Below are 20,321 nucleotides of genomic sequence, written 5' to 3'. Positions count from 1 at the left end.
TAAACAAATGTCATTTTCCCTTCTTAATATAATGATACTTGAATATATGCCTGAATAATATTAATTGTTTAAAAAAAAATTGTGGTTTTCCCTTCTCAATATATTCTCCAAGTTTTGAGTGTCCGGTAGTTTTCCGTCGGTGAGCCTCTGCTTCGCGGTTGCCGGCCCCACCCGGCCACCGCCTTTTTTTCCCCCCATTGTGACGTCAAATAAATCTAGCTACGAAATATATATATATATATATATCAATGTTTATAGATACTAATATTTAAAAGTAAATATAATTATACATGATTACTTTTTCGAAACCATGGAGACGAAGAGAATAATTTACCAAAAAGTTTATTCTGAAATTTCTTTTTCTGTTTGTTTATGTTTTCTATTTACGGTATTGTTTTGGTTTTGCTTTATTCGATATTCCAAAAGGAGTAGTGCAAATGTTGTAATGTTGTTTACAAAATTACACATTAAAACACGAATAAAAAATAATTAAATAAAACTGCATGCACTAATTAAGGAAGTGGATAATAACATGCAATTATTTTATTCCTCATCTGTTTATTTTTTTAAAACAAATGATACGAGAATTTTGGAAATTATGTTGACACGCCATCACATCCTCCAATATTTTCATGGGCTGGTCCATCCATTAAAGTCCCCTGAAAGAGATGCCATGAAAGCGAAATAAGGATATAGTTTTTATTATCGTAGAAAATTATGAAGATAATATTAAGAAGAAGAAGAAAATAAAATATCACTTTATTTTTTGTTTGAATTAATTTCAGTTCCAAAAATTTTAAAATAACACTATTTAAGAAATTTATAGAAGATTGATTCTTTGTCTTCCATGTTTGCTATTATTGAGCAATAAATTAAGTCCTAACGCTATTGATGAAAGCTACCATTCTGTTTCTTATTATAAGTTACTTGTACCCCAAAAGTTCGTTTCAAAATATAAGTCACTTTTAGTATAATTAATGATCTTTTTTCAATTTTACCCCTATTAATTTAATAAAAAATTAATTAATCTCTCTCTCAACTTTTTATTTCCTATGCAATCTATCCTCTCCCCTCTCTCTATTTTTAATAAGGGTAAATATGAAAAAAAAAAACTGATTAATTTAATATATTTCTTGGTTTGCGAGTTTGGAATACAATTGACTTATAATAAGAAACATAGTGGTACTAGTCATGGATATTTATATATATATTGTTGATGAATTATTTTGAAAAAGAAACAATGATATAGTCAGGCCTCTTGCCCGTATCCATATATCACAATATATACAATAACTTTTTATAGCAGGACATGTGATTTAATAAGGACAATAATTACATTATTATTTAATTATAATCACATAGGAAAAAATAGAATGTAATGAATTTATGTGATTAAAAAATTGACATAATAAATATATAAAAAACTTGACTTGAGTATTTTCTTTTAATAAATTCATATTAAGATCGGGTAGCTCAGTGGCACCAAATGCGTAGTTTTTTTTCTTTTTTTCCCAGGCATGATGTCAATTCCAACCTTTTGTAAAAGGCATAATAGGTGCTTGAATTATAAAAAAAAAAAAAAAGTAAATTCGTAGCAAGCCATACCCATACCGTATATTGTGCCATGCATTATTGAATAAAAAATAATGAGAATAAATAATCATAGCTAAAGATCGTTGAATAAATAAGATATAACTACTTTTATAAATAAAAAGAACAAAATTTATAAATAAAAGAGTTCATTTTTAAAATTCCATAAATAGTAGGAATACACATGTATGATGTCATTGTACAAGAAAAGAAAAGGATCACCTTTTTTTTTTTTTGACCAGCGAAAAGAACAGGATCACTTGACCAGAGAAAAGAACAAAGGGATCATGTCCTTGCCAGAATGCACCATGCGAACCACGCAATTCGTAACCTTTTTTTTTTAATATTATTATTATTAGTCATTCTTATCACTAATATAAAAGTTAGTTTGATTTTCAATTTGGTCTTAAATATAAAAATCTAATTCACTTTATCTTTTATATTTATCTATTTCTTCCAAAGTACTTATCTTTCCCCTTTATAAGAAACTTTCAATATATTTCATACAAACCAAGAAAAAGATCTTAAAATGTATCAGCTCTCCATTAAAACATAACATTTTCTAACTTTATCCGTATTGAATATATATATCTTTAGAAAAGAATAATTATCTATACTATAATAAATGAAGGATGAAATAGTATATTCACGCTAAAAAATTTTAATGAAGTGATTTATAAATAAGACAAAAAAAATTTCTCTCTACCTTATATAAAGGACCAAATGAGTAGTTTTTGTAATAATTACGCATGTTAAATATTTCATCAAATGATAGTTTTAACTCATATCCATAATTAATAAGGGTATTCTAGAAAAAAATAATACTTATTTATTACAAATAACTAATTTAACTAATTTTTTTACTTTTTAAAAATTAGCATATTAAAGACTGATGGTAGTATATAACAAACCAAGAAGCAATTCACATTTAGTATAAGAAACAATTATCATCTCTATCTTTTTTTAAAAAAAAAATACTTGCAAGATGTCTCAATTTTTTATGGTTAGTTTTCTATTTTATCCGTATTAATTATTTATTTTAATATTTAATATATTTATGATCTTATTTTCTGAAATATTATTTATTTATTTCTTTATTCATTCTCTTATGTTCTCCCTCCATAAACGAGGATATTCTGTAGAAAAGACTTACAATTTATACATAATTATTATTTTTAATTAAACTTAACTAAGATCTCGTCAAATATTTCTTATAAAAAGAGACGTAGAGAGTAACTCATAACCTAGCAAAGCAAAGCATGCACAAGTAATGTAATACATAACGAGCTACTCCCCCCGTAGTTTACCAGTCATCAGTTTTATTTTTGTTGGACTGAACTTAGAAGATTTTTATAGCATGTTTAATTATTTATCTTCAAAACTCAATTTGAACCTTTTGCTTTGGATGAAGTTCTGGAAAACCCAACAGATTATTGCTTCCCATGAATGGAATTTTGAGAAACTCAAACGAATCGACCCACTTGGCTCATGAACTTGTTTATTTATTGGGTTAATAGAAACCCATCTGTATTTTTTATTGAAAAATAAATTCAAAAGGTTGAAATCTTGGGGCAAAAAAGCTAAAAATCAGAAGTAAAGAAAATTGCTTCAATTTTATTTAGAGTATATATTTTAGATAAAAAGTTAATTGCTCCCAAAACCATGTTAAATATATATTTTTTTATCTAACTAGTTCGTAACCCTAGAGTTCACTGTCTTCATGATAAACTGGACCCAACTTGACATATGATTATAGTAGTGTGTATATATATATAATATTGTTATTTATGTTTTGTATTTGTAAATATTATATTGAATGATTTAAAAAGCAGTAGAACACAATTATAATCACTTCATTTCTAAAATCTAATGTTCCTCCCATTCAAAATATAAAACTCATTTTATAGTGTAATTTTAATTTTATTAAAAAAAATTTGCGGTTGAAATTACCTAAAACGATTAACATTTCTAAAGTTTGATCACAAAGTCTCCTAAACTTAACAGTGGTGGAAGAATATGTAGGAAAATTGAGAGCCACATAGGAAGAGAGTGACACGTCATCAACACGTGTCAAAGGAGTGTGCGTGCGAGTGCCGGGAGGAAAAGGGATCCCACAGAAGGGGGTCACTTAGGGTGTGTTTGGTTGGAGGGGAGGGGAGAGGAGGGGAGGGGAGCCCCTCCCCTCATTTGGTTAAAAATTTGGAGGGGAGGGGAGCTAAAATGTCCCCTCCCCTCCCCTTCCTCCCCCCATTTTGGCTCCCCTCCAAATTGGGGGTTTTTGGAGGGGAGTCAAAATTTTGGACCATTATGCCCTTATGATTTTTTTAATATTCTACATCTACCCATAAAATATATTATTATAATATTTATTTCAAATAAAAAATATATTATCCTAAGTAAAAAAATAAAAAATATATACATTATTATAATTAAAAATATATTATAAAAATTATTTAAAAATAAAAATTATTTAAATAAAAAATTATAATATTATAAAATTAATTGTTTTTTATAAATATATTATTTATTAAATATTTTAAAGCTGGAAAAAAAGATAGCCTAAAGAAAATAAAATTTCATTTTTCTTAGAGCATATAAAATTTGTTAATTTGATTATTTTAAATATATTATTATATTAATTAGAATGAAAAATTACTATACCAATTTTTTAATACACATATTAACATGATAAGACTGAATTTTGATTAAATTATATAATTTAAATTAAGATGTAAATTAATTTATATAATATATCAATAAAAAACATAAACTAATATAAGGGTAAAATGGTAAATTGATTATTACTATCCCTCCCCTCCCCTCCTTGAACCAAACAAGGGATTATTAAATACCCTCCCCTCCCCTTTTTTTAATCAAACCAAACAAGGTGAGGATGAAACCTCCCCTCCCCTCCCCTACCTCTCCCTCCCCTCCCTCCCCTCAAACCAAACAGGCCCTTAGGTAATTAAACTGCTTCTTTCCTCTTTCCGGAAAAGCCTCATCTTTTGCCTCCTCCCTAACCGCTTCCCCATTATTAAAGGGGGCCACCTTCCGCTTCTCTCCCTATCATGCTATCCACTCGCTTCAATCACCCTCCCCCACCTTCTTCTTCTTGCCACCGGAAATGGTCGCTCTGGTTTCCCAAGACAATGTGGTCGCGTTGGTTTCTCGCACCGGCCGCGAATTGCAGCGTTACCGGAAAGGCCGCCGCCAAGTCGTCGGGTTCGTCTCTTTTCCTTTTAACTTTCTTCTCAGGGCTATTCCCGTATTCTGGACTGTTTAATTGATTCCTTCGTGGCCTTGGGTTTCTGGGATTTGTGGGTGCTTGCTTGAAGACAACCTTAGGAGCTAAAGGTTTCACCTTTCTCCTGGTCTTCTTCATAGTAACGGGGGCACAGCACGGGGCATAAGTGTGCGGATTTGCTTCTGTGGTGAAGGGGTTTTTGAGGAAAAACGAACCATTTGATTGATTTTTACGGTCGAAATTATGTGCAGGTGTATACCGTACAGATACAAGATGGAGGAGCAAGGTTCCATGGAGGCGTCAGGAGAACTAGAAGTTCTGGTAATCAGTTCACAGAAAGGCAAAGGGATGCTATTTCCAAAGGTATTTTCCACCCACCCACCTTCCTACAAATATGCATGTTAGTAAATAATTAACTGTGATTTACATTATTAATAACCTTGTTGACCAAAACCAGGGAGGCTGGGAATTAGACGAATCCCAAAAGGAGGCCGCTGTGAGAGAAACCATTGAAGAAGCAGGAGTTCGGGGCATTGTTGGGGTAAGCAAACAGCCAAACAAGCCCTTCACTTTCTCCTTCATGATTCATAAACCTGTTAATCTGATTCTGTATATTGTGTTTGGTTTCAGGGTAAACTGGGTAAGTGGAGCTTCAAGAGCAAAACCCATGACACCTTCTATGAAGGCTACATGTTCCCTCTCCTTGTTCAAGAACAGCTTGAACTCTGGCCTGAGCAGAACTTCCGTCAAAGAATCTGGGTAAGTGATCAATCACCTATTGAATTCCTAAAAATTTCACCACAGATGGTTTGGTACTGGACCATGTGACCAATCTGAAATATAGTTAGGCTCATTCTCAGATTGATTTGATTGTGCGTAGATGAGTGTTGACGAAGCAAGAGAAGTGTGTCAGCACTGGTGGATGAAGGAAGCATTGGACAGACTGGTGAATCGACTGAGGGCTAATAAGAAGCTTGGACTAGAGAAACAAGAAGGTTCTTTGAAGAACAATGGAGGATTGGAGATGGAAACTCTGATGATTTGTAAATAGATGATGAGAATTTAGTAGAGAGATTAGAGAGGTTCTATATTTTGTCTTTTCTCTCGGATCTTATCAACCGCGATGATCAGGAAGAGTAGGAGGAGGAGGAGGATGAAAACCCAGGATTTAATTCTGCAATTGTACTGCAAGATGATAGAAAGATATAGTAGTAAATAATTTTCTAGATCAGATCAGATTAGTGTTTTGAGTCTTCTTTTCTCTCTCTGATTTGGGTTGATTGGAATCTGATTCCTGCAAAAATCTTGTGTTAATTTGTGGGGATTCCATCTGTAATCTGTTGACCCTCATATAGTCATATCTCAAACAGAATGCAGATGGTCATAATTTAAAGGAAGAAAAGAGATGCCGTTGCTGCGATTTTCCGCATGATTTTGAACCCCACTTGGATTTCTTTCACTGGAAAAGCGTTGGCGGGGTAATACTAATATCCAGTTAATTCCAAGACCTTCTGATCATGTTAATTGATTGAGTTTCTAGAATCCACCAATGAACAGATTCTTTATGCTGGGGCCTCAAATCGAACAAGCAAGTACAGCAACAAGTTTGCTGTGAGGCAAACAAAACCGTTATAAATATGCTGTTCTTTCAGTCTTAAAAAAAAAAGACAATATTTGAAAATATCTATAAAATTTAGGGTCGAAGGTCCGTTATTTTTACTTTAATCATGTTACTATTTAGGTAGTATTCATGAAATCAAGTTTTTGTTTTCGTAAAATAATTATATCTTTTTAATTATGAATATAAAAATTCAACATTAGTTGTATATATTTACTGTCTCTTTTTTTTATTGGTATTCTCAAATTACTTTGGAGCTGTAGCTAATTTTAGGTAAACCTGCCCAATAAGTGCGATAAATTTACTGTCTCTATTTTTTCCCCCTTCTTTTGGGGGGAAAAAATCATAAATAACTATTTATATTTTTATTTGAAAAAAAGCAATTGTGTTATCATTAAATATATATGTCACGAATAAAGAAATTATATTAAAAGAGTTATTCAAATTAGTCCAACATACAAAAGTCACAACAATGCAAGAGACGAATTTTTTTAAAAAACAAAAAATCATCATTCCCAGAAGCCATTTAGGATCTGTTTGGTATAAGGGAAATGAAGGAAAAGAGAAGGGACAAAATTTTTTAATGAGTTTGTTTTAAAAAAATTAAAGAAGTGGAGTTATAAAATTTTGATAAAAAGAAAATATAAAATAAAAGAATGAGAAAAATTTATTAAAAAATTTTAATCCCACTTCTTCAATTTTTAAAATGAATTGAAAATGAATGGACCCTTAAAAGTTTCAAACTTCCCCGCATAATCTTGAAGACAGACGGCGGCGGAATCCTCCTTTTTTAAAAATATCTCTTATAAATCATAATGTTTTTTTTTTGGCCAGAGAAATCATACCGATTACAATATATGAAAAATTAATTTATTTTTAAGCTCTATATGTTACGTTTGCTACAAAGTAATAAAAATGAGATATAAGAATTAGGATTGGGATTGAAAACATATGTTAAAAGGATATTTAGCATAGGTGATTTCTTATCACATGGAATTAAACAATCCTATATAGATATTATTGAAGAATACTACCTCTCCTCATAATATTTCCCAATCTCATATATATAAGTTTGTCTAATCCCAAATATCATGTAATTACTCATGCTAAATACTCTTTTAATATAGTTTTGTATTTTCAATCTCAATCTTTATCTCTTATTTTTAATGCTTTATACCAAACGGAAACATAAATTACATTTATTTACTTATTTATTTTACTTCAGTATGGTTTGTTGGCCAACTATTCTTTCTTTTTCTCCTTTGTTTTTTTATGGATACAAACTAAAACATATTTCTTACGACTCCATCATCCAATGATTTGTTTCTTAACATTTCCACCTTGTCTTACATCACCCCCCCTTCTCATCTTTATTTGATTCGCTTTTTTTTTTTTTTGTGGTAACGCTCATCTTTATTTGATTTGATATGAGTTTTTATCTCTCTCCAACAGTCGTTGTTTGGTAAAATTACATTTTCAAGCCCTTTCGAGACGCGGGATAAAATATAAAACATAGTTATATATAAAAATATCGCAATTAAAAACAAGGACAGTTAAATATAATATATTTTACTTTTTTGCTAAAAGCCCCCCCGGCTACATATACACATGAGATTGAATATATATATATATATATATGGAATAAATATTATAGACATAAAATGGCTCCTATTGGAGGCATTGTTGAACTGTAAAAATAAAAAAAATTAATACAAACTTTGATCTTTTAAGTTTATTTTTATTTTGGTTTTGGTCTTTCAAGTTTTTTTTTTTCATTTAAAACATTAGTCCATATAATTCAATAAAAGCTTGAATTATTTTACCCTTAAAAGATGAAAACCAAAATGAAGGTAAACTTATAAAACTAAGATTATATTAACCCAAATAAAATCAATTAACAGTTTTTGCAGCTGAATCAGTAGGGTTGACGTTCATTTTTGGGATGTGGCCCAAAGAGCCCATTTGAGGGAAGTGTGGGCTGGGCCTTCCCTTCTCTCTTGCTGATGCTTCTTTTTCTTTATCCAGTACATGGTTCCGCTTGCTCGTTCTGAGCTTTTCTCCTTCTTCCCTGTCGCCATTGTACAGGTAGAACCTTTTTCATCCTTATTTATTTCTCTTGATTTGAATTTTTATTTTCTTTTTTTTTTGTTAAATATAAGTCATATTCCAGATTTCAATATATAATTATTGCGTGTTTTCAATAATAATAATACCTCTATCAAAAGATAGTTAAGATTAAAAATATATGGGAAGTGTGATTGATATGATTTAATTTCCACTTTGATCTTCTCATGAAAAAAAGCACAAGTAAATAACATAGGAAACATTAATTTTGTCAAATTTGTGTTTGCATATATCACTGGATTCACATGAAATATTGTGTGTCTCTCCTAACTTCACATCTTCTTCCTTTTTTTTTCTTTTTTCAGAGTCACATGCATGTTCACACCGCCCGACTAATAGTGCGATGCCACACTTGTTATTTTCTGTCTTCTTCTGATCTGCATATAAAGCTATGTATGATCATCCATTCTCACAACACCACACTCCTTAATCCTTATATTGCCTATATAAAGCTTATCCCACGTGGATTCTCTCTATACTATATATATTTGATCCCAATAATATTCTATTTTAATATTCTATGTATACTACTATCATCTGGAAAGTGCACCATTTATAAAAGAAAACTCCAATGCAAGTTTAATTTATTCGATAGAGGCAGCCAACATCATAAATTAAACTAGACATTATATATTTATGCTTAATTACTTAAATCAAGTGACTGGTTTCCTGCCAAAAAAAAAAAGTGATGAGTCAATAAAGACGTCTCGTTATTATTTCTGGATGACTAGCTACTACATTTGCATATTACGTAAAACATTCTATATACTCCTCCGATTTTTAATATAGATCTACTTGTTGAGTTGGTTTTAATCCTAAATATAAAATCCATTTCTCATATTTATCAATTTTCTCTAAATTACCCCTATAGATACTCCCTCAACTATAATCAAGTAAGGGTGTGTTTGGATGAAATCAAATCATGATTTGGAGAATAGCTTTTGGAGAATAGATTCTGGGAAGAATAGATTCTATGAAGAATAGATTTTGTAAAAAAGTGATTCTAAGAAGTGAGAGTGTTTGGATAGTGGTTATCAGAAGTACTTTTTATATATACAAATTACTAAAAAAAACATAAGTTAATATGATAATTATATAAAAGATAAATTTTATGATATATTTTAATTTGAAAGAATAAAATTGTTAATAATATATTTTTTACCAACATAATTAATAATACATAAGATAATGTAATTAATAAATAATTAATATGTGTATATATGTTTATAAGATATATGTTAAATATGTTTATAAAAAATAATTGAGAAATGTTAAAGTCATAAAATTTATCTAGACATTATATATTTATGCTTAATTACTTAAATCAAGTGACTGGTTTCCTGCCAAAAAAAAAGTGACGAGTCAATAAAGACGTCTCGTTATTATTTCTGGATGACTAGCTACTACATTTGCATATTATGTAAAACATGCTATATACTCCTCCAATTCTTAATATAGGATCTACTTGTTGAGTTAGTTTTGGTCATAAATATAAAATCTATTTCTCATATTTATCAATTTTCTCTAAATTAGATACTCCCTCAACTATAACCAAATAAAAGAAGAAGAGAGAGTATTAAGAAAGATGATTATGGTATTTTACAAAAAACATGTCACATTTTTTATAACTTACTAACTTTTTTAACTTTCCTAATCTAATCAAGTTAGTTAAATAGGTCTTATATTAAGGACCGGAAGAGTGTATATATATATATATATATGCATGTTTCCCTAAAATGACCCCCCTGAATTCAAATTTCTTTCCGTCTAGCTAGATATCTCTTGAAATGCAAGAACATGGACGTATCTTAAAATAAAGAAAATGCATATGAAAGCTTTTTCCTGTATATAAGAAAAAGCCATGCATAATAATTTTTCCAATAATTTAAAGCAACTATCTTAGCTAGCTATCGCAAGTGTTTCCTTCTGAATTTCAAATATAAATCACTCAGCTACTATCTCCTCCTCTACTTCAAATTACAGCTTCTCCACCACCTCATCACCATCTTCATCACTGTACTCTCTCTCTCTCTCCCCCTCTCTCTGTAAACATGGCGAAAACCATGCCTTCTCCCTCACTACTCATATTTCTCCTCCTCGCCACCGCCGTCTCTTACACTTCCTCCCACTCTCACTCGACCTCCGTAGACTCCTTCATCTTCGCCGGCTGCACCCAACAGAAGTACTCCTCGGACTCTCCTTATTCCTCCAACCTCCAGGCCTTACTCACCTCCCTCCTCAGCTCCGCCACCTACTCTTCTTACTCCAACTTCACCGTCCTCGGCTCCTCCGCCGTCTATGGCCTGTACCAGTGCCGTGGCGACCTCTCCATGCCCGACTGCTCTTCCTGCGTCTCCCACTCCCTCTCCCGTCTCTCCGCCCTTTGCCCCTCCACCTGTGGAGCCGCCGTCCAGCTCGACGGCTGCTTCGTCAGGTATGATAACGCCACCTTCGTCGGCGTCGAGGACAAGACCGTCGTTTTCAAGAAATGCGGACCTTCCACAGGAAGTAGTAGCACTAGCAGCAGCAACGATATGGGAAGCACGGAGGCGGTGCTGGCTGGGTTGTCGGGTTCGGCTGGATATTTCAGGGTGGTTGGGTCGGGTAATGTGCAGGGCGTGGCTCAGTGCAGCGGCGATCTTGCGTTCGATCAGTGCCGGGACTGTCTGTCGGAGGCAATCCGACGGCTCAAAAGCGACTGTGGAAGTGCCAATTACGGGGACATGTTCTTGGGGAAATGTTATGCGAGATACTCAGTTGGTGGGGCCCACGCCTATGAACCCAAGGCCCACGGTAAGGCCCATAGCTGCCTTATTTTTAATTTTTAAATTAAAGTAAACTTTCATTAAATATCCCAATTTATGATTCTTTTTATTGTCAAAAACTTCAAACAATATTGTTAAATATAATAATATTATCCCATCATTTTATCTTTTTTAAATTTTATGTAGATATTTTTCAAAATAAACAGTAAATCATGAATATATCTCTTTAGTTTTATTAAAATCACATGCATTCTTTTTATGTTTTAAAGTGTACACAAAATTTGAATTTAGAAGAATTTGTAAATTTTGAAAAATTATTTTATGAATTTTACATTAAAATAAGTGTCTGATTTTAAAAGAATGTGTAATGTAATTAAATGCATTATTTTGTAAGCAAAGTAAGATAAATGTGGGATTGTTACATTTAAATAGAATAAAGTATTTTTTATACTATTTATTTTTATTATTAAGATATTTTTATGCTATCTATTATTATATATTAGAACATGAGTAGTAATGAACATATTAAAATTTCATTATACGAAGCACAAGCATATTCAGTATCCATAGGAATCCTGAATATTCTGCTTATATTTGTAATTAGTTGTGATAAAGTTAATGGAAGTCATTATATAGGTTAATTTATGAATTAGTTGCAGGTAAATCAAAGAATGGAGGAGAAAAGACATTTGTGATTATAATTGGATTATTAGCAGGATTAGCTGTCCTTGTTATTTTCCTTGCTTTCTTAAAGAGCATTTGCACAAGAGGACATGGTAATATTCTTCTACTATTAATTTTAATTATTTTCTTCAATATTATCTCTGGTCCTAGTTATAAAATCTTGTTTGTAAAATACAAATAAGGTATTATAACTAGAATCAAAGATAGTATGATTCATCACACTACCTTTTTATATAATATTCTTCCGGTCCTAAATATAAGACCTCTTTTGTATTTAGAAGAAGAGGAGTACTTATTTCCCCTTTATCTTTTTTTGATGCAGGCAAGTAAATAAATAATAACGGAAAGAAAAAAAAAAAGTTGTGTCAAACTCAGCAGCTTCGCACGTCTCCTGGTTCGCTTTACTTCTTTTTCTGCTTTGCTTTTTTGCCTCTCTAATTTTGTATCATCGACTGAGCTTTTTTTTTTCTTTCCATTTTTTCCTTTTATTTAAGTTATGTTTTATACTTTTTAGCATCCACAATTTAAGAATTCAATTCAAAGGGCACTTGTTTGAATGAATGCAAATTAAAGGAAAAGAGGAGAGCAAAAGCCAGCCTGAAAGATTCTATTTTCCTTCCTCCCTTGCTAAAGTTATGTACTTTTGTTTCATTTCATACATAAAAAAGAAATGCAAAAAATATATATAGAATTATAATAATATATTTTTCCTCATAAAGCTGAAGGAAAGGGAAAAAAAAGAAAAAAAAAAAAACTTCACCGATCTATGGATCATTGGTATATGCGTTGTTCAACTTTAGGGACAAGTATGGATCTATGATGGAATTTTCATGTGATTCTCGTAAATCTTGATTTATTCTTGTAAGACCATGGCTTTATGATGTCCTTTTTCTTGTTAGCTTACGCTTAATACAATAATTCTATTTAAGAATTGTGGGCACATTTATTTTAAAATTTGTGGTTTTGATAAAAAGATGTGATATAGTCATCTCACTTAACTTACTTGGTGTGCGTGTGTGATGAATGACTCATTTGAAAAACTTCATAATACAAAACTAAAATACAATTTAACTAAATACAGACACATGTATTTTAAAAATAAAAAGAAAACACTCCCTCCAATCTTTATCATAAGCAACTAATAATTAATAATTAGTTGAAATCAATTATTTATTGTAAAATTTTAAAGGGTTGATATAATTTTTAATCTTTTAAATTTGTCTTTATTTTCGTTTTGGTCTTCAAATTTCAAACTATAAATTTTGGTCCCTCAAAAGGCAAAATGGTCCAAATTTTTATTAGATTATAGGGATTAATATTATCAATAAAAGGAAGTTTAAGGGACCAACACCTATGATTTAAAATTTGAAGGATTAAAATCAAAATAATGACAAATTTAAGAGACCAAAATTTACATGAACCAAATTTTAAAATTATATTTAGTAAAATTCACTAGTTTTGCAAATCCACTATAAATATGAAATACATTAAAATTTCCTCATCAATTTTTTCTAAATGAAAATTCACCGTTATCATCAGCATATACTGCCACCAGTCCATAAATACAACTTTACTCAACTGACTCTTATATTAAGAATTGGAGATAGTAATAATTATGTAAGAAATCCTATTACTATAATGAGCTTTGATCATATGGGTCAGCCCAAAACATATCAGTTGGGGAAAATGGACCAAGGTAACCCAAATCATTTGGATTAGTGGATTATAAAGGTCAGCCCATATCGTATTGTTCTTTCATAAAAGTTTAAATAATTAAAAAAAAAGGGATAATTAATATATAAGTCCTTATAGTTTTAACTGGTTTTTAATCAGATCCATATAATTTTTTTCTTTTTATCAGGTCCTTATACTTTCATATATTTTTAATCAAGTCCTTATAATTTTTTTTCTTTTTATCAGGTCCTTATTGTTTTATTTTGTTTTTAATTAGGTCCTTGTAGTTTTTATTCTTTATTTTACAAATAATAACATTTAAAAAATATATAAATTATTGTAACAATCTTATGTTAGTATTCTTTTAAATTTTTAGTTAAACAAATACATTATTTATTTTCAATTCGAATTTTTATAATTATAAAATTCAAATTATAATAATAAATTTTTCTAAAATTAAAATATGATTATAAATAATTTATATTTAAGTATAATTATTATTCTGATTATTTATTAATTACTAAATGATTATATTAATTATTTTGTCCAATTATATAATTATTAATTTAAAAATGAAATTAATTTTAAAGAATAAAGTTAATAAATAATTTTTCAAAAACTACAAAACACCTAATTAAAAAATAAGTGAAACTATAAGAACCTGATAAAAAAAAATAAAAGGACCTAATTAAAAATACACGAAAGTAAAAAGATCTAATAAAAAGAAAAAATTTTATAAGGACCTAATTAAAAATCAGATGAAACTATAAGGATCTGGAGATTAATTATCCCTTTAAAAAACCTTGAATAGAACCCATATGATTAACATAATTACATAAGCCCCATCTTAACCCCACATCCAAACATTAATTTAAACCCTATAGTCTGCTTTCAATGACAATAAAGTGTACATTAATTATGAACAGAAACCTTCAACAAAAATATTCATTTCATTTAATATTCGTACAACGACAACGTACCAATTTGATTTGCCATTTGAAATTTCAAAACATTGACTCTAAAAAGACTAAGGGGGTGTTTGGCAAAACCAAAACCACGGTTTCAGAATCATTTTTCCGTAAAACGAGGTAACTTCCTCTACATATTTACTTCGTAATCCGTAAAAGCACTTCTGAAACCATAGTTTGGTTTATATCCGAACACCCTTTAAATCAAATAGAGATCTTTATCCCAGTTTGTACTCTGCACTTTTGCTCTCTCTATTCTTTTAACTAAGCATGATTTGGCTTTTACTTAATAACGTTTAGCTCCCTCATGCAAGGCATCCAAAGCTTAACAATTAAGGACGCCAAAAAATCTTCTGCTTAAACAAAATATGCGTGTGTGTATGTGTGTATAACTTCCTTTAATCCTTAATGTATGACGTTTTTTGGAAAATTTTTATGATATAAAATACCGTATAATATACTATGTAAAAATTCAATAGCATTATATTCTTCTCTCTCACAAACGTTCTAATTAATTGTATTGCAGATGGAAATTATATAAGAAAGAAATTAAAGTTAATTAAGATAAATGGGTTTTAATTGGAGGATAATCTTAAAAAAGGAGTAATAACTTCTTCTTCTTGTTGTTTTGTTTTCACTATTTTAATGATACAAAGAACCTAAGAGAATAGATGCAAATGATTGTTTAAAAAATTTAATTTAAATAGTTTATCAAAGATGAATTTTGCCCCCCAAAAAAGGTTATTCTAAAAGTAATTCAACTGGCACTTTGATAACATTTTATCATGTTTAGCTCAATATAAAATTATTTTTCAAGATTAACAGGGTGCTTTGTATTTTTTTTAAAAAAAGTTAATACAATTTTTTATTCTTTAATTTTGTTTTTATTTTAGTTTTAATCTCTCAAATTTCAAACTATAGTTCTTCAAGTTTCTTTTTATCTAAGAAATTGGTCCCTGTAATTTAATAAAGACTTAGGTTATTTTGTCCTTTCAGAGATCAAAACTTATAGTTTGAAATTTGAGAGACCAAAATCAAAATAAGTTAATGTTTTGAAGCATGAAAATATGTGTTTAATTAATTTAGTTATATTATTAAATACATACCAAAATATGACATTTAAGAAAAACGAAGCATGTCGTTTGGGCAATTTTTAGAGAATGCTAGGACTGTAAAGTCATTTTCAGAAATCACTTAAGATTACAGATTAGGGAGACCATGAGAAAGCACTAATCCGAATTCAATAAATCTAATAAGGTGTCTAATTTGACCTGCATTTTTAAATGGTTGAAATAATAAAGTTACCAATTGATTTATGAGTTGATATATAAATCAAAGTAGTAGGCAGGACAATGATGAAGGAACTTTTGAATTAATTGACAACTATCATTCACTGAAAGAAAAATGAAGATTGTGAGGGAAATTACTTATAAGAGAAGAGTTTGTTTGAATCGATGTATGGCATGAAACTAATTTCACTCATAATTTTGTATATGAATAATTTAAAAAAATTATAAATTTGAGAAATAAGATATATTTAAAATTAAAATAAAATCATTAATTAATTCTTATATTTAATATCAGAGGTACTTAATTTTATTTCTTAGTTACAAAGCAAGATAATTATTTGGGTTGAGACAAAATGTGGAAGGGAAACAAGGGTACGGGCCAGTACACTGCAGAATGGTTGGGCCACACAAAGTTACCTAAAGATTTGTGTAGTTTTTGTCCAACAACATAAAAGAAACGATTAAATTCAAGCATGTTTCAGGAAAGGGTGTTTTAAGCTTCATACTCATCCGATACTTAATATAAGACCAAATTCTTAAATTGGTTTTAGTTCTAAATATAAGACTCATTTATCATATTTATCAATTTTCTCTAAATTATCCTTATGGATACTCCCTCAATCATAATCAAGTAGAAGAGGGAGATGGGGTATTAAGAAAGATGATTATAGTATTTTAAGAAAAATGTGTCACTTTTCTTATAATTAACTGACTTATCTAACTTTCTTAATCTAATCAAATTAGTTAAATGGATCTTTATATTAAGGACCGGAGGAATATTAACTAAGTAACTTTTTCAAAAAATCTTAAGTAAGGCTTATATTTTCATTAACCAGGTCTTCTTCAATTCATATTACTTGGAACTCAATGATATTTTTGGCCTTTTACCCTTGACACTGTCTGTTGTCCTTAATATAAAAATTAATTAGTAATTGTGTTTGGTTATAAATACAAGATCTTAATTTATTTTGTCTTTTAAATTTATAATTTATTTTTAAAAAAATTTATATTGACTATACATTTTAAGGAGATTTCTATACAAAAAATAGTTATGTTTAAAGAGATACTTTAAAGAATTCCGTAATATCACACCTTGGACGACATGCAATTTATGTAATCTAATTTGGCATTTTTATCTAATGAGTTTGTTCCTTTAATGTGCTAGAGTTTGTTGCATGTATTTATTCCAAAACTTATTAGTTAAAGACGTTTGATTAATTAATAAAAATTTTAGAAAAAATTAATCTTTTGATCCTTCAAGTTTTAACTCACTTACAACCAAATCCCTCAACTATTACTCGATATAACCCAGTTTTTAAACTTTTGACTTACTTATAACTCAGTCTCTAATCTTTTCAAATTTAATAATTCAATCCTTATCATATATAATTTATTTTTAGTCATCACATAATTATCTTACATGGCAAAAAAAAATTATTTTATGCTTCTAAAAATTGCTGACACGTTATCTAGCACAAGTTATACGTATTTAATATTTCTTTTTAGGGAAAAAAATAGAGTTCGTCATTTTTCCTGTCCAGTGGAAGTGAAAGAAGCAACTAAGCTTCTATCCATGGTGCCTTAAAGGAAATACTAATCATGGGCAGGAATGAAACGATCCCAGCACAAGTGCCTTAAAGGAGCCAATAAAGAGGTGAAGTTGTGAGTTGTGAAGTTTAGTACCTATAGTGAGCTGTAATTAGCCCAGCATTCATAAAAAGAGACGAAGTAGAGAGGCTTGTAGAAATTTTACGAGCAGTGCAATTCTAATCCTTCAAATCCTCAGCGATCCTTCTCTTCCTTTTTAACTTGAGAGGTAAAGGAATTTCTTCTGATTCATTTCTATTTGATCATGATATTCCTGCTAAGAATGTTGTTTTTAAGCTTGTGTTTTGATGTTCGTTTTAGTTTGGGTGCAAAGGTTCCTCCTCCTTTCATTTCTACTGGACGAGAAAGATGACGAACTGTTTTTTTCTTCCCTAAAAAAAAAAATAAATGCATATAAGTTGAGTTGGATGACATGTCAGCAATTTTTAGTGGTATTAAATAGTATTTTTTGCCATGTAAGATAATTATTTGATGACTAAAAATAAATAATATATGATAAGAATTAAATTACTCCTCCGGTCCTTATTATAAGACCCCATTTGACTTTTTATTTGGTTCTAATTATAAGACCCCAATCCATTTTGTCTCTTATATTTATGCATTTTTTTTCAAGATAATCCTTCTAATAATAATAGTTTTAGCCAATATACTTAATTAGCAAGGATATTTTAGGAATGACAACACTTATTTATTATAAATAACCAACTTAACTTACTTCCTTAATCTCCTCAAATAAGTCAATTGGGTCTTATAATTAGGACCGGAAGAGTATTAAATTTGAAAAGATTAGGGATTGCGTTATAAGCAAGTCAAAAGTTTAGAGATTGAATTACACTGAATCATAGTAAAGGGATTAATTTATAAGTGAGTTAAAACTTGAAAACTAAAACACTAATTTTTCCAAAAAATTATAACTAACTAGGAATATTAAAATATTAAAAAAAACATATTTATATTATAATAAAGTGAAATATGTAAGCAAGAGGGGCCCACTGATGACTCTGTAACATGGAGGAGCACGAGGCCATTCGATAGGGACAATATTCCTTTGCGAAGCCATGAGGATGACGCATGGATGCGGCATTTATTTTTATTTGGAGTTAATATAATTTTGAGCCTCATAATTTTTTTTGATTTGGATCCCTCAAATTTTAAATAAGATAGTTTTATTTTTTATTTAAAATATTAATCTTTATAATTTAATAAAAACTTAGATCATTTTAGTTTTTGAAGGAACAAAAGTTATGACTTAAAATTCGAGAAATCAAAATTAAAATAATAACAAACTTGATAATAAATTGTAAGGACAAAGTTGCGCATGTGCCACCTTATCTTATCCTTCCTCTTCGCAATTATATTTATATTCTAAAACAATATAAAAAAAACAACTAAATAAAAGCCTATCTAAATGTAAGAGCAAAGTAGTATACATCGGTCTAATATTATTTTTCTGTAATATCTAACAAGTAAATCTTATTTATTATATTGATGTTATTTTTCTATTGTATTCCGTACTCCTTATGTTATTTTTTTAGTTATCTTTTACATCTTAATCTTATTTACTCCTCTGATTCTAAATATAACAGCTATAAATGTTTTATATTTAGGATCGGAAGAATATAATTTAAAGTGTTATATGTATTTTGAATAAGATCAGGGTATCCGAAGCACGGAATAAATAATATGAGGATGTTAGATGAATTATAAACAAAATTAAGATATAAAATGTAATTAAGAAAATAATATCAAAATACTAAATGTTATTTTACATATACACCCCACAAGTGACGACGACGCCTAACGAGTAACGAATTTCCCCCATCAAGTGGGGAAGCATCATTAATAATACTGCCATGGCATGCAAGTTTGTTCGTTAGTGTTTTGCTCCCTAGACAATTTCTTCTACATCTTAATTTATATTTTTCTTGTTCGAAAATCCTCATTTATTTATTTACATATATATTGTTTTATATAAAGTGCATGCATCATGTTGCTTTTTGCGTGCCTAAATATAATAAGCAATTTCTAACTATATGCCAGGCAATGAGCTTTTTTCTTAAAATTTCTTTATTTGTTTTAATTCTACTCCTGATAAAATAGGAATATTTGTTAAAATATTTTTTGAAAAGATATTTAAAAAATTATAGAATTATTAACAATTTATTTAGCAATATAAGAATAATAAATAATAATCTCTTAAATAAATCTTTGTAAATATCATACTAAAATTTTGACAAAAAAATGTTATACTATTTTTTATTTAATGTAAGATCATTTTGTAATTGGATTTTTTTAAAATTTATTAAAATGAATCTTATTATCGTGTTACTCTATAATGTCTTATTTTGTAGGAGTAAAATGTGAAACTTGTAGTTGTTTACATATTATTCCCGGGGAACCGTGCCATTCGCATGATCATATACACTCGTCCGGCAATACTTTGTGTTTGCGGAGACTGTGGTGACGAGAATGCCCCTGACAGTGAGCTGGCTTGAGAAAAATAAAAAAATCATTATTTCGGGCAACTAACGGCCTGCGGCTAACCGAAAGCTTGAACCGGCTCCCAGAGGTGGGGACCACTGTGGCCAGTATTTCCCTATTTGGATTACGCTTTATTTATGTGATAGCCCCACCAGCCAAATATCACCGGGAGAAAAAAATTCTCAAACATCCTTGAAAATTCAAGATCATCGCTTGAAATTACTTATCTAATCCTATTTATAAATTTATTCTAACATGTTTTATAGAGATTGGAAA

The 20,321-nt window shown here is 29.6% G+C and overlaps 2 protein-coding genes across 2 annotated transcripts; both read left to right on the top strand.

The window, feature by feature from the left end:
* Positions 1 to 4,714: 4,714 nt before the first annotated feature.
* Positions 4,715 to 5,929, top strand: LOC114747950 (nudix hydrolase 18, mitochondrial). The gene is made up of 5 exons (XM_028936303.1): positions 4,715 to 4,812; positions 5,086 to 5,197; positions 5,292 to 5,375; positions 5,465 to 5,593; positions 5,715 to 5,929. The coding sequence occupies exons 1-5, from the start codon at positions 4,715 to 4,717 to the stop codon at positions 5,883 to 5,885; spliced, it is 594 nt and encodes a 197-aa protein (XP_028792136.1). The 3' UTR covers positions 5,886 to 5,929.
* A 4,644-nt stretch (positions 5,930 to 10,573) lies between these two features.
* On the top strand, positions 10,574 to 12,572 carry LOC114747949 (plasmodesmata-located protein 7-like). Its single transcript, XM_028936302.1, has 3 exons — positions 10,574 to 11,369; positions 12,001 to 12,117; positions 12,348 to 12,572. The coding sequence occupies exons 1-3, from the start codon at positions 10,628 to 10,630 to the stop codon at positions 12,353 to 12,355; spliced, it is 867 nt and encodes a 288-aa protein (XP_028792135.1). The 5' UTR covers positions 10,574 to 10,627; the 3' UTR covers positions 12,356 to 12,572.
* The last annotated feature ends 7,749 nt before the right edge of the window (positions 12,573 to 20,321 follow it).

Source organism: Neltuma alba, unplaced genomic scaffold (assembly GCF_004799145.2).
Source record: "Neltuma alba isolate B1F8T4 unplaced genomic scaffold, ASM479914v2 tig00005518_pilon, whole genome shotgun sequence".
Lineage (NCBI taxonomy): Eukaryota > Viridiplantae > Streptophyta > Magnoliopsida > Fabales > Fabaceae > Neltuma > Neltuma alba.
Note: the sequence above shows the minus strand (reverse complement) of the source record. Positions and strands in the feature narration are given on the sequence as shown.

Coding starts and splice junctions, on each gene's coding strand:
- LOC114747950 (XM_028936303.1), top strand. CDS start 4,715: ATGGTCGCTCTGGTTTCCCAAGACAATGTGGTCGCGTTGGTTTCTCGC. Junction 4,813..5,085: donor GGCCGCCGCCAAGTCGTCGG/GTTCGTCTCTTT, acceptor AATTATGTGCAG/GTGTATACCGTACAGATACA. Junction 5,594..5,714: donor ACTTCCGTCAAAGAATCTGG/GTAAGTGATCAA, acceptor GATTGTGCGTAG/ATGAGTGTTGACGAAGCAAG.
- LOC114747949 (XM_028936302.1), top strand. CDS start 10,628: ATGGCGAAAACCATGCCTTCTCCCTCACTACTCATATTTCTCCTCCTC. Junction 11,370..12,000: donor CTATGAACCCAAGGCCCACG/GTAAGGCCCATA, acceptor AATTAGTTGCAG/GTAAATCAAAGAATGGAGGA.